The sequence below is a fragment of the Pristis pectinata genome, chromosome 20 (assembly GCF_009764475.1).
Source record: "Pristis pectinata isolate sPriPec2 chromosome 20, sPriPec2.1.pri, whole genome shotgun sequence".
Taxonomy (NCBI): Eukaryota; Metazoa; Chordata; class Chondrichthyes; order Rhinopristiformes; family Pristidae; genus Pristis; species Pristis pectinata.
The window spans coordinates 17232458-17254982 of NC_067424.1; the positions used below are offsets into that span (position 1 = coordinate 17232458).

Consider the following 22525-nt stretch of genomic DNA (forward strand, 5'->3'; position numbering starts at 1 on the left):
ATAGACTTGGAGACATGGGCAAGAAGACGGTAGAATGGAGGGAATAAGGTGGGAAAATGTAAGATTATGTACTTTGTTAGGAAGAATTAAAAGAACACAGAACTTGTAGTACTGTGTGCAGTTTTGTTCACTATATCTAGAAAAAGATGTACTTGACTCGGGATCAGTGCAGTGTGGATTCACTCACTTGCTGTCTGGGAGAATTATGTGAGTATGTGATGGATGTTGATGTACTTGTTCATGAGCCACATAAAGTAAACATACAGGTTAAACAAGAATCTAAGAAGGAAAACAGGTTAAAAATCCTAGTGGATAACGGTTGCAGTCAGACATCTAAGACCGTTTAGGTCACTGGGCTCCATTCACTACAAACATTAGTGAAGCACAAGGCCCAAACTGAACAGACGTTGCACACTTTCTTCATTGAAAGCATACTGTCCAATCTTTAATCCTGAAGCTGACTCAGGGGAGTGGAAATAGTTAGTAGCTGTTGGCCTGATCGAATTGGGGGGGTGGGGTGGGGGAGTGGGGTGGAAGGGAGGTGCAATAAAGAATGAGGCCTCATGGATTGTAGGGTAAACCCAACCTGAACCCAAGCTGACAACAGCCATTCCAAATCCAACCAGTGAACAAGGACCAAGAAATAATTTGCCACTGAACCGGATCCTTGCCCCATCTCAACCCAATCTGATCTGAACCTAAGGACCTACAAATGTTTTCAAAGTCACCCTGACCCTACGCATACAGTCGAGCTATGACTGGGTAGCCAGGCTCTTTGCAGGAGATTGGCATCTGGACTTCAGGGGAATGATGGGAGGGCGATGTATGGTGGTGGGGTGCTGTTGAGATAGAGATTGGTATTGGTTTATTATTGTCACATGTACTGAGGTACTGTGTAAACTTGTCTTCCGTACCTTTCATACAGATCAGTTCATCACACAGTGCATTGAGGTAGTACAAGGTAAAACAATACAGAATGCAGAATACAGCTACAGTAATACAGTAACAGCTACAGAGAAAATGCAGTGCATGTAGACAATATGGGTGGCCTTTGCTATATTTAAGGGAGCTTGCTTACATTCTCTCCTAACTCGTGTGGCTGAGACTTGCACACTGCATTAGAACATAACCTGAGCTCTGTAGCTGTAGTATTGTGATTGGATGTTCCTCTGAGTTTATCATGATTTATATTGTATGATTTGGAATCAACTGTGAGAGGATAATCTTATTTTAAACCAAATAGTGGGTGGCAGAGTTGGGGGAAGGTTGCAGAAGAAGACGGTTCTGTTGAGGGGAAATTTAGGAACTTAAAGAGAAAGGATAAAACAATAGGGCTGTATAGCAAAATAAGAAGTGAGAATTAGTCAGGAAGGAAAAGAGTATACAAACTTAGGAGTGTATCTTCAATTAAGCTCAGAGCAGGGAAGCTGGTTAAAAAGAAAATAAATCCTGAAGAATCTTTATCTGAATGTACACAATATTGTTACAAACCAGCAACAAAAGAAACACATTGAGTCATATATAAGTGTTAAAAACTATTTTATTAATAACTACTTATGATAATAAGAAAAATAAAAGTAAAAATGTTAGAATGTTAGAAGCAAAAATATTAGAACTTTAACATTAACCCCAAAACCTAAACCCGCAGTGTGTGTGTGGCAAATTCCCAAACTCCAAGTCCAGGAACAGTTCTCAAAGTTCAGTTCAGCAAGCCATAAGGTGAAATGTGAGCAAAGGCTTCTTCAACAACCGCCGTTGACTGAAGACAAAACGTAGAGAGAAAATAGAGAGTAATTACGAAATCCAAATGTTCCACTTTGGAACTCATACGACACCTCAGTGTCTACTCAGCAGTGACTACTCCACCGGATTCTTCCGAAGTATCTGCCACCCCGAAAGGCACTTGAATCGCGGCCGTCCACACAGATACCTGTTTCCTCCCACAAGTCAACAACAAAGTGAACTCCACTGCTTTGTTGCAAAGTATCTACAACCCCGAAAGGCATCCGAGATGTGGCCGTCCACACAAATATCTGTTTCCCTCTACAGGTTAACCACAAAGTGGACTCCACCGGATTATTCCAAAAATCCATACGTGGATTGTAGTGACAGACACAGTTACTGTTTTACATCCATCGATAGAGACTAGCAGGCGGGTCTCTCTCTCTTTCTCTTCTCCTCTGACTGATTCCGACTGTCTGCTCCACCAACATCATTACGTCCTTATCTTCTGTTGTCGTCATCACGCCACACACACACACACACACACACACACACACACACACACACACACACACACACACACACACACACACACACACACACACACACACACACACACACACTGTGCTCTATCTTAAAGGGACATTCACCAATGGTAACCTTGTCCATAACAATATTCATAACAAGAAAGGTAGATTAAAAGCACAAAGAAAAATAAATAGGTACAATGTAATGGCCATTACAGAGGTGTAGTTGCAAAGTGGCCAAGATTAGGAATTAAATATTCCAGGATACTTAATGTTTAGAAGAAATAGACTAAATGAAAAAGAAGGGGTAGTCCCACATGTCAAAGAATGAGATAAAGGTGGAAGAGAAGAATAATCTTAGATCTGGGAAATGAACAAATAGTGTCTGTCTTCAGAGAAGAAGACTTGGAAAACCTCCCAGAAGTAGGGGAGAACTATTGTTGCACAGTGAATGAAGAACCCAAAGAAGTCAGCATCTGTTAAAAAAAATATTGGCTGAGTCTTAAATCAAGTGTCATAGTCTCAAAATAGGGGATCAACCATTCTGGTCAGTGATGGGAAGACATTTCTTCACCCAGAGGGTTACAGATCTCTGAAGTGCTGTACCCAGGATGGCCATGAAGGGCTGAGTACATTCAAGGCAGAGATGGATGGAGTTTTAGATATTTAAAGAATCAAGTGATCTGTGGTTAGTGCAGGCAAATGGCTAAAGATTAGCCATATTCTTGTTGAATGGTCTAGCCCTACTTCTACTTCTATGTCTTATCTCTGGTAAGAGGTCAAATAAAACAAGTAGAAAAATTACTAATAATACTAAAGACACAAGTAGAAATACTATGTTAATTACATATATAAGCGTAGAATAATGTTGAATTAAAATTAGAACATTTCTAATTACTTATTAGGCAACGGTAAGTAATATGTGGATTTTGGCTCTTAATAAGTCTCATCCTACAGTTTCCATCCATATCATTGATGAATCTAATGCACCAAGATTTATGTTTATAATTATCATTACCATTAAAGTTTAACTGGAGCGGCTTTATATATATTTTATGATGCTGCTAGCGATTTCCCCACAAGAAATTCTTCACTTGAAGCAACTAAGTCATAGATCTCAAGAGATAAATTGATTACACATCCAGTGGTTTCATCAAATAACTCACATGGCCATGAAATGTTTAAAATTAATCAGGGCCAGGAAGACTTCTTTCTGAAGGCTCTTCATCTCCACTTTATTGTCTCATATCTGTCATATCATTAGCTGGAGAAATAGGATTTAATTGCCTCATTGCTTCACATAATATTTTCTGGCATTCGGAGCATAGCTGCTGTTTCTGAAAAGGTTAATAAATGCTCTTTTACTCTTGTGAAAACTAGGTTGGTGTCTATTCCCAATTAGACACTACTTTCACTCATGCCTGAGAACATTTGAATGCCTTTTCCTTCAATATCACTAATTACTTTTCTCCCATGGCAGTTAAATAAATAGACAGAAAGTGGGTATATGCCAAGCGTAACATTAGCTCAAAGAATACAGGAGGAATCTTTAAGATCCAAATCTGAGTGGAAAAAAACATTAAACCACTTCGATTTACTGCAATGAATAAATCTGTTGGTCTAATTCTTGGTGATAATAAAGTGTTATTAGCATGTGTGTCTACAGCAGAAAAATATTTCATGATGTGTGAGAAGCAGAGAATTTGAGATTGTGGCTTGATGATGTATGGGTTCACCAATTGCAAGAGGGACGCTAGATATCAGTGGGTGTCGGCCACTAATCTTTCAATGATCAGTGAAGGGAAGGCAAAGGTTTGCCTGAAGAAGAACACGCTCTCCATGACCAAAAGAATTTTTATTTATTGGCCGTTCTCCTCAATAACAAGTACATTGTTTTGGATACTGTTGAGGGGGTGGGGTTGGGGGAAGGGAACCTACCGGTGGAAAGCCGCAGCAGCCAGGTCTCTTTCACTGAGTCTGGCTCTGTGGCTCAGAAGGGAATGGGGGGAAGAAGACTGCAGTAGTGATAGGGGATTCATTGGTTAGGGAAATAGATAGGAGATTCTGTGGATGAGAACAAGACCCCCGGATGGTATGTTACCTCCCAGGTACCAGGGTCAGAGACATCTTAGATCGAGTCCACAGCATTCTTAAGGGGGAGAGTGAGCAGCCAGAAGTACACATCAGTGCCAATGACATTGGCAGGAAGGGTGACGAGGTCCTGCAAAGTGAGTTCAGGGAGTTAGGTGCTAAGTTAAAAGACAGGACCTCCAGGGTGGTGATCTCAGGATTCCTACCTGTGCCACATGCTAGTGAAGCAAGAAATAGGAAAAGAGTCCAGTTTAACATGTGGCTAAGGAGATGGTGCTGCAGGGAGGGCTTCAAATTTTTGGATCATTGGGCTCTCTTCCAGGGCAGGTGGGACCTGTCCAAACGGGACAGTTTGCACCTGAACTGGAGGGGGACCAATATCTTTGTGGGAAGGTTTGCTACTGCTGCTTGTGGAGGTTCAAACTAGAGTGGCAGGGCAGCATGTGGAGTGGCTGTGGATGTTAAGCTTACAAGCAAAGAAGGAAATCAACTGGTTGATATCAGAGAGAGGTTTTTCACCCGGAGAGTGGTTGGTGCATGGAATGCACTGCCTGGGGTGGTGGTGGAGGCAGGTACATCGGTCAAATTCAACAGATTGCTGGATAAGCATATGGAGGAATTTAAAATAGAGGGATATGTGGGAGGAAGGGGTTAGATAGTCTCAGGCAAGGTCTAAAGGTTGGCACAACATTGTGGGCTGAAGGGCCTGTATTGTGCTGTACTGTTCTATGATTTCTATGAACACTTAAGAGAGAAATCAGGAGGGCAAAAAAGGACATGAGGTTGCTCTGGCAAACAGGGTGAAAGAGAATATTAAGAGCAAAAGGGTAGCAAAGGACAGCATTGGTCCTCTTGAAGAGCAGCGTGATCATCTATGCATGGAGTCGAAAAAGATGGGGGAGATCCTAAATGAATTTTTTGCATCCGTATTTACTCTGGAGACAGACACAGAGACTACAGAACTGAAGCTAAAGAGTAGTGAGGTCATGGACTGTATCCGGATTATGGAAGAGGAGGTACTGGCTGTCTTGAGGCAAACTAAGGTGGATAAATCCCCAGGGCCTGACAAGGTGTTCCCTTGGACCTTGTGGGAGGCTAGTACAGAAATAGCAGGGGCCCTGGCAGAGATATTTAAAACATCCTTAGTTATGGTTGAGGTGCTGGAGGACTGGAAGAGAGCTAATGTTGTTCCGTTGCTCAAGAAAGGTTCTAAAAGTAAGCCAGGAAATTATAGGCCAGTGAACCTGATGTCAGTCGTGGGTAAATTATTGGAAGGCATTCTAAAGGACAGGATATATAAGTATTTGGATAGACAGGACCTCATTAGGGAGAGTCAACATGGCTTTGTGCATGGTAGGTCGCATCTAACCAATCTTATAGAGTTTTTCGAGGAGGTTACCAAGAAGGTCGATGAGGGAATGGCGGTGGACTTTAGCAAGGCCTTTGACAAAGTCCCACATGGGAGTCTGCTCCAGAAGGTTAAGTCATTTGGCATTCAGGATGAAGTAGTCAATTGGATTCAACATTGGCTTCGTGGGAGAAGCCAGAGAGTGGTAGTAGATGGTTGTCTCTCTGACTGGAGGCCTGTGTCTAGTGGTGAGCCACAGGGATCAGTGCTGGGTCCATTGTTGTTTATCATCTATATGAATGATTTAGATGATAACGTGGTTTGCAGATGACATCAAGATTGGGGGCATAGAGGACAGCAAGGAAGGCTGTCAAAGCTTGTAGCGTGATCTTGACCAGCTCGGTAAATGGGCTGAAAAATGGCAGATGGAATTTAATGCAGACAAGTGTGAGGTGTTGCACTTTGGGAGGACAAACCAGGGTAGGACTTACACAGTGAATGGTAGGGCTCGGAGGTGTGTGGTAGAATAAATAACCTGGGAATACAGATCCATAGTTCCTTAAAAGTGGCATCACAGGTAGACAGGGTCGTAAAGAGAGCTTTTGGCACTTTAGCCTTCATAAATCAGGGCACTGAGTACAGGAGTTGGGATGTTGGATAAGATGTTGGTGAGGCCGAATTTAGAGTATTGTGTGCAGTTCTGGTCACCTACCTACAGGAAAGATATCAATAAGCTTGAAAGAGTGCAGGGAAAATTTACAAGGATGTTGCTGGGACTTGAGGACTTGAGGTATAGGGAAATGTTGAATAGGTTGGATAGACTTTATTCCCTGGAGCGCAGGAGAATGAGGGGAGATCTTATAAAGGTATACAAAATTATGAGGCGTATAGATAGGGCGAATGCCTGCAGGCTTTTTCCCTCAGATTGGGTGAGACTAGAACTAAAGTTCATAGGTTTAGGGTGAGGGGTGAAATAATTAAGGGGAATCTGAGGTGGAACTTCTTCACAGAGGGTGGTGCGAGTGTGGAACGAGCTGCCAGCGGAAGTCGTAGACGCGGGTTCAATTGTAACACTTAAGAGAAGTTTGGATAAGTACATGGATGGGAGGGGTTTGGAGGGATATAGTCCGGGTGCAGGTAGAGGGACTAGGCAGAAGTTCAGGTTGGCATGGACCAGATGGGCCGAAGGGCCTGTTTCTGTGCTGTGGTACTCTATGACTCTATTGTTGTAGATCTAAACTGGACAGACTGGGTTTGTATTCCTAGGAGCAAAGGAGACTGAGGGGAGCCTAATGAAGTAAAGAAAATTATGAGGGAAATGGATAGGGCAGACAATCGTAAACCTTTCCCATAGCAGAGGTGTCTAAAAACAGAGGCCATGGGTTTAATGTAAGGTGTTGGAAGTTTAGAGGTATCTGCTGAGGAAGGTTTTTTCCTCTGAAATGAGAAACGCACTGCTGAATGGGATGGGTGAGGTGGAGACTCCCACACTGTTAAAGAACTATCTGGATGAACACTTGAAGGTATAGAAGGCTATGGAGCAGGTGTTGATAAATGTAGGGAGGTACTTGATGACCAGCATGGATATGATGGGCTGAGGGACCCTGTTTCTGTGTTATATGGTTCTATGATTCTCTCACTCTATTTGGACTATTGCTTTGCTGAACATTTAGCAAAAGCAATCAATTTAACTACCTGGCATTTTGCTTTCAAATGAAGCTATTAAATTAATTATCTGCAATTGCAGTATATTGGGACAACTTGGCAATATCAGGTAGAGGCAACTACCAAGGATATTCAATTAGCTTGGCAACTGAATGGGAAAAGGGTGCCAGATCCTTTCATCTTTAGAGCAATCAAATCAGAAGTACATCGAATGCTAAATGTGGAATTGAGGGAAATTATGACTCAACTTTAACCCTGCCTGAAGCAACACACAAAATGCTAGAAGAACTCAACGGTCAGGCAGCATCTATGGAAATGGACAGTCAATGTTTCAGGTCGAGACCCTTCACCTGGAGTCAAAAGGAACAGTTTGAGGACAAATACCTCTCAGACACCGCTACCAAATTTTGCTTAGGAATAGAGTGGTAAAGTAAGCACTCTTGTGCTCAGTGATTTGGACTATTTATCTGGAAACATGTTCAAATCCCACTCCAGCAGCTGGGGAATTTAAATTCAAGTAATTAATTCTGAAATTAAAAGCTAATATCAGTAACAGTGACCATCTATTTCACTAATGTCATTCTGTATAGGAAATCTGCTGACCTACCTTATGTGTTCTGGCCTACATGCAGCTTCAGACCCACAGCAATATGATTGATTCTGAATTCCCATCACCAGATGCTCAAAAGTGGACAATGAATGGAGGTGTAGCCAGTGAAGCCAATGAATGAATAAATAAAGTGATCCGGCCTGGACAAAGAAGGCGGCTTTACAAATAATTGCAGATGTTCAATCAGCATCAATTTCAATATGATTCCTCTGCTTTTCAGTTTTTTTTTATTTTTTGAAATGAATCCCATTGCTTTTTCATGTTTTTTGGCTTTGTTGACCTGCGTTGCTACTTTTAACAATTGCCTTGCTAAATGTGTCCTTGTTTACTCTAACAGGACATTAGAAAAACCCTTGGAGATAGAATATTATTGCCTGTACTTCCAGCAGTAGTGAGCAACAACATAAGGATCAAAAAAGGGGAAGTCTCCTTCTTCTGTCAGTTTGGTTCTTCATGACTTTTCTTAAGCATTGCTTTCTTTTGTTGGAAGTGAAAATTGCAAGAATGTCTTGTTTGTAAAAGGTTCACTTATACTGAAATGGTCCTGTGCAACCACTTAATGCCAGCACTGAAACAAATAGTAAGAAGCAAGTTTCATTTTGTGAATATGTGGTTCAAATTAATTGAATTTTCATAAAACCCTGATTACGTTAATAAATGTTTCTTGCACATTTCCAAAATAACAGAGGTTATTTTCCCTTTAGCAACTGGCCTCATAATGGGATGCATGATTTACCCTGATGGCTGGGATTCAGATGCAGTCAAACAAATGTGTGGGAACAAAACTGACAAGTACACTTTGGGAGCATGCTCCGTTCGCTGGGCCTACATCTTAGCCATAATTGGGATCCTGGATGCTCTCATTCTGTCCTTCTTGGCTTTTGTGCTTGGCAACAGGCAGGACAGCCTTCTTCCTGAAGACTTTAAGGTAGAAAATAAAGGTAAGTGATTTTGTGCATTGTGTGTTGTATTCAATTGTGTCTGAATAAAGTTTAATGTAAATTGGTTTATTATTGTCACAGTATTTTTCACCAAGGTACAGTGAAAAACGTGTCTTGCATACCGTTCATACAGATCAATTCATTACACAGTGCATTGAGGTAGTACAAGGTAAAACAATTACAGAGTGCAGAGTAAAGTGTAGTGCAGGTAGACAATAAGGTGCAAGGTCATAATGAGGTAGATTGTGAGGTCAAGAGACCATCTTATTGTACTAGGGAACCATTTAATAGTCTTATAACAATGGGATAGAAGCTGTCCTTGAGCCTGGTGGTACATGCTTTTGTATCTTCTGCCCAGTGAGAGGGGGGAGAAGAGAGAATGTCCAGAGTGGGTGGGGTCTTTGATTATGCTGGCTGCTTTACTGATGCCGAGAGAAGTGTAGACAGAGTCCATGGAGAGGAGGTTGGTTTCCATGATGCGCTGGGCTGTGTCCACAACTCTCTGCAAGTTTCTTGCGGCCATGGGAAGAGCAGTTGCCATACCAAGCCGTGATGCATCCGGATAGGATGCTTTCTGTGGTGCATTGATAACAGTTGGTGAGTGTCAAAGGGGACATGCCAAATTCCTTTAGCCTCATGAGGAAGTAGATGTGCTGGTGAACTTTCTTAGCCATGGTGTCTACTTGGTTGGACCAGGAAAGGCTATTGGTGATATTCACTCCTAGGAACTTAAAGCTCTCAACCCTCTCGACCTCAGCACCTTTGATCTAAACACCATCCCCCTTCATGAAGTCAATGACCAGCTCTTTTGTTGACATTGAGAGAAAGGTTGTTGTCGTGACACCATGTCACTATGCTATCTCCTTCCTGTACTCCTACTCATCATTGTTTGCAATACGACCCACTATGGTGATGTCATTTGCAAACTTGTAGATGGAGTTAGAGCAGAATCTGGCCACACAGTCATGAGTGTCTAGGGAGTAGAGTAGGGGACTGAGGACACAGCCTTGTGGGGCACCAGTGTTGAGAATAATCATGGTGGAGGTGCTTATCCTTAGCGATTGCGGTCTGTTGGTCAGAAAGTCAGGGATACAGTTATAAAGGGAGATGTTGAGTCCCAGGTCTTGGAGTTTGGAGATGAGTTTGCTTGGAATTATAATTTTGAAGGCATAGCTGTAATCAATAAACAATCGGGGAATTCTTTTGCTTGAGATTAATGCAAAGGTTCGATTGGGTTGAACCACCTGAGACAGAACATTAGCAACATAAACATTCTGTATTATTTTACGGTATAAGATGAATAATCATAAGGCCTACTAAATAGCAAGAATGAACTTGCATTTCAGTAGCATAATAAGGGATCAATTTGTTGTGGCCAGGTTCCCTAATGCAAATGTATTTATTTCTCCTTCGCTGCAATATTGCATAAGCATAAAGGAGACTCAGTGATCTCTGGTAATGCTGGCACTTAATTGCCACCATCAATACCTGCTTATTGGTTCTATGCTTCCTGCCAATAAATGTATTCCGACTGATGACCCAATAATAGTGAGTCCTTCAGATCTGAGCATGTCATTAGGCCAACTTAGTTTTCTCTAAACATCATATCATAAAATTTAAAAGGCACCAAAGAATTGAAGGACCAAATGGTGTAATTAGGAGCAGCATCATCACTATGAAAGTAAGTGAGTTACTGCCAGCATTCAGCACCGTTGTAAAAGAGCTGACAATTACATCAACAGCCCTGACAGAAAAGCCCATACTTCTTATTCCATGTCAAACATTTTTTTTACATTAGAAAAAAGATACAAAAATCAGCATTTATAAAATGGTACCATGACAATGGATCTCAGGAATAAAATTGACAATGTTATTGCCCAAGTAAAGCACCACATTTAAATTTGTTGTTATTGTTCTTCCACATGGTCTGAGCCAAGCTAAGCAAAGAAAACCAGGCATGGTATGAAAAAATCCCCTTTGCCTTCTGGCGGCCAAGTGCAGAACACATTTACCTGGGAAACATGGAAGAGAAACATCTGTTAATTTCAGAGAATGATGCATGGCTTGGGGGAGAAGGAACTGGAATAGGGGAGGATTTAAATTAAAAATTAATCAGATTAGTTGGAAATAGCAGTTTAGGACGAGAGCTTCTTCTCCAAGCTTACGTGGTATCTCATTGCTTATGTGCACAGAAGACAATCTGGGGAAGAAGTACTAATAAAAATTTATGTAAAAGATGATGACTGTTAAAGTCATCATGAAACGTCAGGAATACAAATAAGATGAAATGGGTGGATAGATTTAACTGTGCATGGAGTATGTTCAAGGTTTAACAGTGAAACATAAATGATTAGAGATTGGTGTCCCTATATATGTATCTCTGGGCTGAAGATAGGTTGTTCTTATTCATAAGGTGCTCAAGAGCTTATCGATGTGCAGTATGAATATCAACCAGCTGCTGGTATGACTTCAGACAGAAATAATTTCATACTGACGTTCTCATAGCTTGAGTTTATTTTGAAGAAATAGATAAATAACTGAATTAGTTTGAAAGCTGAGCTAAAATCACTGTATTAATTCTTACTCTAGAAAGGGATGTCAACATCTGATCTTAATATTAAGCCATATGTAAAATTGCGTAAATGATTTTAAATGGTCAACTAAATGACAGATATTTAATTCTAGAATTAATCTGCATTAGGAAAAGCATACATTGGAATCAGATGCACTTATCTAGGCTTGCTGCATTGTATCAGTGTGTGGAAGAAATAGCTTTGCCTTCAGACTGAAAAATATCATCTAATATAGTATAACTTCTCTTCTCAGGAACGTAATAAAATTTGGAATTTCATACATTATATTAATACAGTCAATTTTACATCATGACAGATGAAATTAAAGAGAATATTAAAGCCAAAAAATCAAGACAATAGATTACACAAAGATTTCATTGAACAGTCACAGAGGCTTTGACCAATGGCCACTTTCTTTGCAGTCATTTTATGATTGGAAATACATATAAGGTAGAACAGTACAGCACAGGAGCAGGCCCTTCAGCCCACCATGTCTGTTCTGGCCATGATGACAATCTAAACTAATCCCATCTGCCTGCACCTTGTCCATATCCCTCTATTCCCTGCTAGTTCATGCACCGTTTAAATACCCCTTAAACATTGCTATTGTATCTGCTTTTACCAACTCCCTTAGCAGCCTATCTGTGCTTTAGACTCACACTGACAAGAACTCAGTCAACTATTTGATTATACCAGAAGACCTATTCTCCATTCACGTGAACATATGGAAGATTAAAATAAATTCCCTGTTGTTAGATTGTCATAGCTGCAACTTTGGGGTGGATTTTAATTCGGTGCTGGTTTCTGAATCCACTCTATCAAGCTGCCTTCTTGAAGTAGCAGCAGGCCATCAAGATTTAAATTACCAAACACCACAGAAATGCTGCCAGATCATTTCTAACCTGGGTCAGGTGGGAAGACGATTCAAAGTAGCTCTCAGGGGAAGATCTGGCTTCCAGGTTAAAAGCCTTTGGAGGTTCTGGAAGAATCTTGCAGAAGGGGGAAAAGTCCAGGCCAGCATTGCTAAGACTTCATGGTGCACAAAGAAGGACTTCGGTCCCTTTCTCATCCTGCTTCCATGCAACCAACTGTTGGCCTACTTCAATGTGGCAATGGCATTTGCCTGATCAAATCTGTTCATCTGCCTACAGACACAATAGAACAATGCACAGTTGTCTATTGCTCACTGCAGATTAAAGTCAGAGATGCAGGAGAAGAACTCAAAGTGGATGAGGTAACCAGCAGGTTTTTAACAATGCTCTATCCATATTGCCTCTGCGTAGGTAGAGACTTTGGGCCAGACACAGCCTCTGTCTTGCAGTCACAACCCTCAGACACTTCACTGTTTGCCACATGACTGCAAAAGGTCAATTTACCTACGTTTATTACCAGTACAGTCACATCCCAAAACATAGCTTCATCCGCTTTATCACTGATGCACCATACCGGCTTATGTGACTCCCAAAAAACTTGAGGCATTTCCACCATGGCTATTCTGTGAGGCAGACTGGGCCATGGACAATGTCTAGGCCTCAGGCAGTGTAAACCATGGCCCTTTGATTGCTTATGCTGTCCTGAGATCTTTACAAGGATTCTAAATGTCTCTGATAACATAGAAACTGTTGATAAAATAATTCATAAAATAATCTATCATCAAAGATCCCCACCATCTGGGCCATGCCACCCTCTTGCAGCTACTATCGGGCAGGATGTACAGAGACCTGAAGTCTCACACCACCAGGTTGAAGAACAGCTACTTCCCTTCAACCATTCAGTTCTTGAACCAACCTGCACAACCCTAATCACTACCTCAGTATAGCAACACTATGACCACCTCTCACTACAATGGCCTTTTTTTTGCTCTAATTGTGTTCTATTCTGTATAACTTATGTCGTTAATTTATGTTTTTCTTGTGAATGCTGTGTATCTGATGCTATGTGCCTGTGATGCTGCTGCAAGTAAGTTTTTTATTGCACCTGCGCAGACATGTACTTGTGCAGATGACAATAAACTTGACTTTGACTTTAAAATTAAGTGCAGTTGGGCAAAAGGATCAGCATGGACATGATGAGCTAAAGGGCTCATTTCTGTGCTGTACACTTTAAGAATAAAAACATTAAAAATCATAAATTCACTTAAAACAATTAAATATAAATTAAAACTGTACTTTTAATTAAAGTAATAAAAACCTTTTCAATGAAGGACTTTCTGGAGCTCAGAACTAGAATGGGAGGTCAGATGGGCAGCATCTGGCCTCCAGCATGATCCATACTTTCATGTGGTATGCTCTGTACCCTTCACAGTAAAGGCCAATATTCAATTACTCTCAATAACTGTCTGCTGTATCTCCAGGCTGTATCTCCAGGTCAAGTCTTTGTGTTTCACACACAGGAGCCCCAGATGCCTTTCTACTGCAGGATTTTACAGATTCACTCCAATTTAGTAATATTTTTTCTTTCCCCTCCCTCTCCCCCTCTCCCATAACTACAAAGGTCTGTGAGTTTTAAGGGGAAAGAGAAAAAGTAAACAAGCTCATTTCAGAAGAGTTCCTATTCTATTGGGAAAGAGCATCAATTCCTAGGTTAGGGTGACAGGGTTCTCTCCATTTCAAACTCACATCATTTGCTTGAGAAACACATTTCTGCTGTGCTGGCATAGTGTTGTAAAATGAATGCACTAAATCTTTAAGGGATTTTCAACTCTTAATAGATCAAACATACATCAAAAATACAGTCAATATAATAAGATTGATATCTCTTGTTGCAATTTGATGACCTTGGTTTTCACTGATAGATAACAACTCTCCATGTCGATAGGTCCTTTCCCCAGGGATAATTACTGTGCCTATAATTAGAAATTTGATAACAGCAGCCATTTAGGAAGGAAACAAACAGGGTGCTGCCTGAGCTGTAGAAGCCTCGTTTAAAATCGGTTATTCAAAACTAGTGAAGAGAAAAATACAAAAAAAATTAATAGGCTCAACTATGATATTTTAACTGTGTGATCAGTTTGGTCTGCTTACAGTTGTGACTTTTGTTCATAAGATTGCCAGCCCTTGGAACATACAATAAAATATGGTAATGTGCAAACTAAATTAGGGAAGAAACAATTTAAATGAGGACAGCATCACCACACACACAAAAAATAAAAAGTAGCACTTATAACATTCCTGCCAAGTCAAAGATGGAAATAAGAAATCGGATGGCAAAATTATGAGTCTCTGATTTAATTTGGCTTTAATTTTTGCCAGTGATAGATTATTTACTGGGTTCTTTATTGATGGCTAATTGTGCACTGTTCGAATTGGTACGGGTTGTTCTGCAAAATGAATAATATACTCCGCATTCCAATTTGAACATTGTGACTGTGAGAAATTTGGTTCTGAATTAGTAATGGGAAATAGAAAAATGGCATAATTATTTTGGATTGGTCTTCACAGGTGAAGACACGAACATTATCCCAATAATAATAGACAAGCAAGGGGCTATAAGGAGGCAGGAACTTAAACAATCTCCTAGGCTACAAAAAGGGTGTGTCTAGCAAGTTAACCCGTGGTTAACAAGTTGTGAGGAGGCCAATAAGAGTCTGCAAAGGGATTAAAGGGTGTGTGGCAGATTAAATATTATGTGAAGAAATGTAAGTTCATCTACTTTAGAAGGCAAAAGAAAAAGGCAAATTATTACTTAAATGGAGTGAATCTATAAAATCTTGCAGTAGAAAGGCATCTGGGGCTCCTGTGTATGAAACACAAAGACTTGACTGGGAGACACGGCAGGCTGTTATTGAGAATAATTGAATATTGGCCTTTACTGTGAAGGGTACGGAGTATAAAACAGGGAAGTTTTGATTCATCTTTACAGGCCACTGGTGAATACTTGTCTGTATCTCTAAGGAAGCTTGTACTTACATTAGCTGTGCAGAGAAGGTTCACTGGATTGATCCCTGGGATGAAAGGGATGATGGATGAAGAGAGGTTGAGCTTATTACATGTGATTGTATTGAAACACAAGATTCTTAAAGGTTTTTAAGATGAATGCGTAGGATGTTTTCTCCTAATGGAGGTATCTAGAACTATGAGCCATAGTTTCAGAACAAATTGTCACCCATTTAAGAAGCAAACAAGAAGGAATTTCTTCCAAGGGCCATGAATCTCTGAAAACAGAGTTATTGAATAATCTCTACCAAGAATATGAATTATAAGGGAGTGAAGGTGATTTTTAGGGGGTGGGTGGACATGCGTACATGTGCACGCATCTACATATTACATCTGTGCAACAGAGACCGGCCTCTAATAATCTGCAGTGAAGATACCAGTCTGTCAAGATGGTGTCACTACATGTTAGTTGGTGTGCAAAATCCATTCACATTGAATAAATTCACACACAGGTATCTTTCACTTCTGAGCATTGAGTGAAGGCAAGTCATCCTCAATCCAGAGGCACTGTCTAAGGCAACAACTGTGCTGAACATTGTCAGAAAGTTCCGTCTGTAAGGTGCACTGCAGCAGCTCACCAATGCTTCTTTCACAGCACTTACATCCAACCTTTACCAGTGAGAAGGGCAAGGGCAGAAGGTAAATAGGAAGTCTATTATGTAAAAATTCTCCTCCAAGCCACACACCACACTGACTTGGAAATCTAATCAACCTTTCACGTCTCTGTGCCTAATCCTGGAACTACCTGCCCAGCTGCACTGCTGGTGCATCCCACACATTGTAGCCACGCAAGACATCCACTCAACATTCTGAATGGCAATAAGAATGGCCAAAATTAACACAGGCATCCCAAAAAATAACAATCAGATTTAAACACTCCATTATGAATAGTTTTTAAAAATCTGCAAAACTTTAGTGCTCACCTTAGGGAACAAGATTCCAAACTAATATTATTTGGGGAGAGAGAGAGACATTGTACAACAGTAATTACAACTTAGTATCCCAATACAAATTCAGCTACATCCGACTGATTAAAAATTGAAACAATCTTTAGTGGGTGATTCATTTAAGTTCACATCAAATCAGTGATTTCTCAATTGATTACACTGAAAAAAGTAACAGCAATGGAAGAGCAGGGTATCATTGGCAGCAACTTCTGTGCAGATTTTGTGATAATGCTGAGTGCAGACAGCTTCAGCAATGTTACTGCAGGGAATTCCAGGCCATTGTCACACTTCATAATGAAAATATCCTCAATTTGTAGAGAGAGGCTCGATGATGGCAACCTTATGTGCAGATTAAACAGATTATTCCAAATAAACAGCAAATTTGAACGTGATGTTTTCCAATCTATTCCAGCAAATAGCCCAGAAATTGGGTTTAGTGATTTGGTATTTAGTTTGAATGCTCAGGCAGCTTTTGGTAACAGAAGTACAGTATTGTAACTCCATCTACAGTACATCTCTGCAAAAGCAGGTTGTATATCTTCTAATTGTAGGAAAATCAAGTATAATAGCTCTTTTCAATAATGCAGGCATTTTATATGCTACAGTAGATTTCAAATGATGCTATAATGAATTATGGAACAATGAGGGACGAGGTGCAATAGTTAAAGTGTTTCCAATTAATTAATAGAACTTTTTCAAAAATGGAAAATAAAGTCTTACATTAATAACTGCTGACAGTACCACTTATGTAGGTCAACACAGCTCATTCATTGGTGTCTTATAGATAGGCTTTTCAATGTATGAATTACATTCTTTGAAATTGGTATATTTTTGCTCCAAATTTTAGAAGCATGTTATTGTTAAAGTGAGAGGTCAAAACCTTGAACCCCTCATTAAACCTTTAAAGACTAAACATAATATTTGAACCTTGGTTAGTACCTTAATTAAATTAAGGTTTTCTAAATGTGCACTAATATTTCCTGCTAATTAAATAATAATTAAAGTTGATACAAAATGTCTGTGCAACATAAAATCAAAAGGAAAATAAATTGAAGGGAGTCTGCCCTTGGTCATAACGTGCATGTTTTTGTAGTTACAGCTACCATATTAGGATGTCCCCAGAGGCAACATAAAAGGAAGTATGCTACAAGGTTTTACTTGGTACTTTGAGATTTTAGAAAAATCTCCTCTCCACCATTAACCTGATTAGGAAGTACTAGAATATGGGGGTTCCATTTGCTTTAAATATGCCCAAGTATCTTCTGTAATGTTCATAATTCATTTGGTATTGGTATTCACAAGATCACAAGACAAAGGAGCAGAAGTAGGCCATTTGGCCCATCAAGTCTGCTCCATGAGCTAAACTAAAACTATTCCTATCTAGCCCCAATTTCTGACCTTATCCCCATATCCCTTGATACCCTGACTAATTAGATACCTATCAATCTCCTCCTTAAACGCCCCCAATGATTGGGCCTCCACAGCTGTGCGTGGCAAAGAATTCCATAATTTCACTACCCTCCGGCTAAAGAAATTTCTCCTCATTTCTGTTTTAAACCGGTACCCTCTAATTCTAAGATTGTGCCCTCTAGTCCTGGACTCACCCACCAAGGGAAACAGCTTAACCACATCTACTCTGTCCAGTCCTTTCAACATTCTAATGGTATTGGTTTGTTATTGTCACTTGTACCAAGGTACAGTGAAAAACTTGTCTTGCATGCCGTTCATACAGATCAATTCATTACTCAGTGCATTGAGGTAGCACAGGGTAAAAACAATAACAGAATACAGAGAAAAGTGTCACAGCTACAGGGAAGTGCATTGCAGGTAGACAATAAGGTACAAGGTCACAACAAGGTAGATCGTGAGGTCAAGAGTCCATCTCATCATATAAGGGAACCGTTCAATAGTCTTATCACAGTGGGATAGAAGCTGTCCTTGAGATTGGTGGTATGTGCCCTCAGACTCCTGTATCTTCTGACATGAGAGAGGGGAAAAGAGAGAATGACCCAGATGGGTGGGGTCTTTAATTATGCTGGCTGCTTCACCAAGGCAGCGAGAGGTATAGACAAAGTCCATGGAGGGGAGGCTGGTTTCTGTGATGTGCTGGGCTGTGTCCACAACTCTCTGCAGTTTCTCGCGGTCCTGGACTGAGCAGTTGCTGTACCAAGCCGTGATGCATCTGGATAGGATGCTTTCTAAGGTGCATCAATATAAGTTGGTGAGTGTCAAAGGGGACATGCCAAATTTCTTTAGTCTCCTGAGGAAGTAGAGGCACTGGTGAGCTTCCTTGGCTGTGGCGTCTACGTGGTTGGACCAGGACAGGCCATTGGTGATGTTCACTCCAAGGAACTTGAAGCTCTCAACCCTCTCGACCTCAGCACCATTGATGTAGACAGGTGCATGTACACCGCCCCCTTTCCTGAAGTCAATGACAAGCTCTTCTGTTTTCCTGACATTGAGGGAAAGGTTGTTGCCATGACATCATGTCACTAAGCTCTCTATCTCCTTCCTGGACTCTGAATTATCATTATTTGTGATATGGCCTACTACGGTGGTATCATCTGCAAACTTGTAGATGGAGTTAGAGCATAATCTGGCCATGCAGTCATGAGTATATAGGGAGTAGAATGGAGGGCTTAGGATGCAGCCTTCTGGGGCACCAGTGTTGATAATAATTGTGCTGGAGGTGTTGCTGCCCATCCTCACTGATTGCGGTCTGTTGGTCAGAAAGTCAAGGATCCAGTTGCAGAGGGAGGTGTTGAGTCCCAGGTCTCGGAGTTTGGTGATGAGTTTGCTTGAAATTATAGTACTGAAGGTGGAACTGTAGCCAATAAACAATAGCCTAACGTAGGTGTCCTTACTGTCCAGATGCTCCAGAGATGAGTGTAGGGCCAGAGGGATGTTGTCCACTGTAGACCTGTTTCAGTGGTAGGCGAATTGCAGTGGGTCGAAGTTTTCTGGGAGGCTGGAGTTAATGTGTGCCATGACCAGCCTCTTGAAGCACTTCATGATGGTGGATGTCAGAGCCACTGGTCAGTAGTCACTAAGGCACGTTACCTTATTTTTCTTAGGTACCAGGATGATAGTGGTCTTCTTAAGACAGGTGGGAACCTCAGACTGAAGAAGGGAGAGGTTAAATATGTCTGCAAATCCCCCCGCTAGCTGATCAGCACAATATCTGAGCACACGGCTAGGGACACCAAGTGGGCCAAATGCTTTCCTCGGGTTCACTCTCTGGAAGACTGATCTTATGTCGTCGACGGTGACCACAGGTTCAGTTGCTTTGGAGGCTGTCAGGGTGGGTGGTGACAAACCACTCCCCATTTTTTCAAAATGTGCATAGAATGCGTTAAGCTTATCAGGAAGGGATGTGCTGTTGTTGACTATGCTGCCCGACTTCATTTTGTAGCCTGTTATAGCACATAAACCTGCCACAACTGATGGCTGGTCTGGGACTTTACTTTCAACCGGTACTGTCTCTTGGCATTCCTGATATTCATTTACATTGGGAAAGAAACAGTCCGCAATCTGCCTCAGCAGGAGTTGATGAACTGCCTGCAAAAAGAACTTGCTCACTTTATAGAATTACTTTATTATACAAATGAGACCTATGCACAGCCACATTCAGAGGGCTTGTATGTGGCCTTTTCTTCCTCCAGAACCATAATCCACCAACATCAGCACAGTAGACATGAGGTACATATGGTGGACTCCGTATTCAGGTTCCAAAGCATCCAAGATGTCTTCATTCACCTCCTTTTATCCCCACAACAATCAAGGCATCCAGAAGGTTTCTGAATCAGGGGGGATGAGGGCAAAGTACATTGCGCAGCACAGTTCCAAGGTGCTTTCCATCTCAGCTGCCTCAGAAGTATGAAAAACACAAAAGGTGTTGTATGTGATGGAGTGATGTGCCTTGACAAAATCTCACCCAAGCAACATGATATTTCATGGATTTCCCGTAGGATTGATATAAAGTGCAGTAGGCAAATTCACCACTGATAGGGAGGGGAGGGGCATATGGTCACAATGGCAAATAATGGTTTGACAGAGAGACCAGTCCATCTACCTGTTATGATGACCGGAGAATAGTTCGAGAAAAACGAGTTAGAGGAAAAAGAAATACATTGAAGAGGGAAACTAGTTGTTATTAAACATAATTGCCTTGATCATCCTGATCAAGCCTTTTGCTCAGACCTCTCTACTCAATGACTGCTCACACTAACCCAATCCTGATATGGAGGGCATGACCCTCCGTACCCAAGTCATCCCATTGCTTGGAGCCAGACATGAGCAGCAATTTGGCCTCGGGTTTAGTTAATGAGGACTTTCTCTCACAATCAGAGAGATTTAAAGACTGTTTAAATTGACAAAAAAATACTTAGTGGGCAATCAAATGAATACAGTTATGTTTTTTACTCCTACCATTCCTGCTGTAAAGCCAAAAGTCCAGATTCACATTACATCTGGCTTTTCCCTTCAATTTTCTGCACTCCATGCTGGACTCTATTGCAAGTCTAGTAGTGAAGCAGGTGGTCAGATGCAGTGGCATGGAAATCAGATAAACTGAACAAGGAGTTAAGAATAGCTAGAAGTTCTCTACCGAACTGCCAACTAAAGGGCAAGTATGATCCAGCCCAATAAACTTAAAATGGCAATAGGTGGATAGAACTGACTTAGGTTTAAGTATCTATTGGCAAATGCAGAATTCTACACTATTGTCCTCTCAACACTACTCACAGCATCCTATGGTGAAAAGTTAATGTAATAGCTTACATAAAATGAAATGATAGGCATGGGTAACTTGTGGAAAACCACTTATGTTAGCTTTTTACCAAGGTTGTAGTTCAAATGTCAAAATTCTAGACTTGAATTAGTTATGCTATCGATTTATTCTTTAAAATAATTTCCTAAAATATCAAATTACGATACATAAAAGTATTATACACAGGTCACAGTGATTTAGAGTTCAATTAAGAGCCATGTCATAAGATTTATTACACTAATCCTTATTTCCTAATCACCTGATTATAATACTCCAGCTTGTGTGCATCTTAATATTTCTTTTATGCAGAGCATGTCAAGTCATTTAGAAATTAGCAAAACTTTGCAAATATTTATCCAAGGTTACTTATTGAAAATTACAAGTCAGAAATTAGAAAAGATAATTTTGTTTAATTATGAGAAATTAGCAAATGATTTCACATGGAAACTGATGAGTGAGCTGGGTTATAACTATTAAAACTATTGCTTCTATGTCTAATGCTTGAATCCAGGTTGCTCCTGAGTCTATATACATCAGATTGCAAACCAGTGTATAAATCACATCTTCTGCAATTTGATTCGTATTCAATCTATACAAAACAATCAAATTCTGAAGAAATGGGAAGTACTTTCTTTATTATTACCACAGATTGCTTAGTGACATTCCTGTTTAAAAAATCATTTAAATGAGAAACCTCTAACCACTTCAGGCATGTTTTGTGAGTATTTAACACTCAGATAGATATTTTGGAGAGATATCAATGTGGTGTAGTTCCTTCAGGAGCGAGGTAATTCTGCCACTGATCTGAGTTCCTCTTATAGCCTGTTACATTTGAGTCTGACTTACTCCTAATTAACCTCATCATTACTTTTAGTGTAAAAATCTAGGCCATTGGAAGAGCTCACAAGTGGAGTTCTGGAAGAGAGATGGCCTTGGGATGGTCTGCAGTGCAAAGTATAATTTCAAATGTTATTTAAATTGGAGTTGAAACTATAGTGACAACTCAAAGAGAGTTTATTAAGAGGGGAAAACCCAAACACATTTTCAAGTCAGAACTCATACTGATGTTAAACTTCATTTACTCCAAATACTGAATGTTAGCCCTAGAAATTCTATTATGCATGCCTGCTCATGCTCTTTTTAAAAATAACTCATTTATATGCTAATTAGTTCCAAGTCCTTATCTGTATTTCCTGTATTGCAGAGGTGGACAATGCCTAAGGAGGACATCAACATTATCAATTATGGTAAGTAGTTATTTTAAATATATAATGAGTAAACATTATCTATGTTGGCAAGTTAGCATCAAGGTATGCTGGAAGCAAAATTTAAAGTTTCTCTCTATGTAACACTTTTTAACTCCTTTCATACCCACTGGTATTTTAGCTCAAACCCTTT

At 40.5% G+C, this 22525-nt stretch overlaps 1 protein-coding gene across 1 annotated transcript in view; it reads left to right on the top strand.

Annotated features, from left to right (window-relative positions):
- The window catches only part of LOC127580888 (LHFPL tetraspan subfamily member 5 protein-like), a 93273-nt gene that overhangs the window by 66980 nt on the left and 3768 nt on the right, over positions 1-22525 (top strand). Inside the window, exons 2-3 of the mRNA XM_052034865.1 lie at positions 8668-8904; positions 22332-22374. Of these exons, the coding sequence (XP_051890825.1) occupies positions 8668-8904; positions 22332-22348 (254 nt within the window). The 3' untranslated portion in view covers positions 22349-22374. The remainder of the gene's footprint in view (positions 1-8667; positions 8905-22331; positions 22375-22525) is intronic.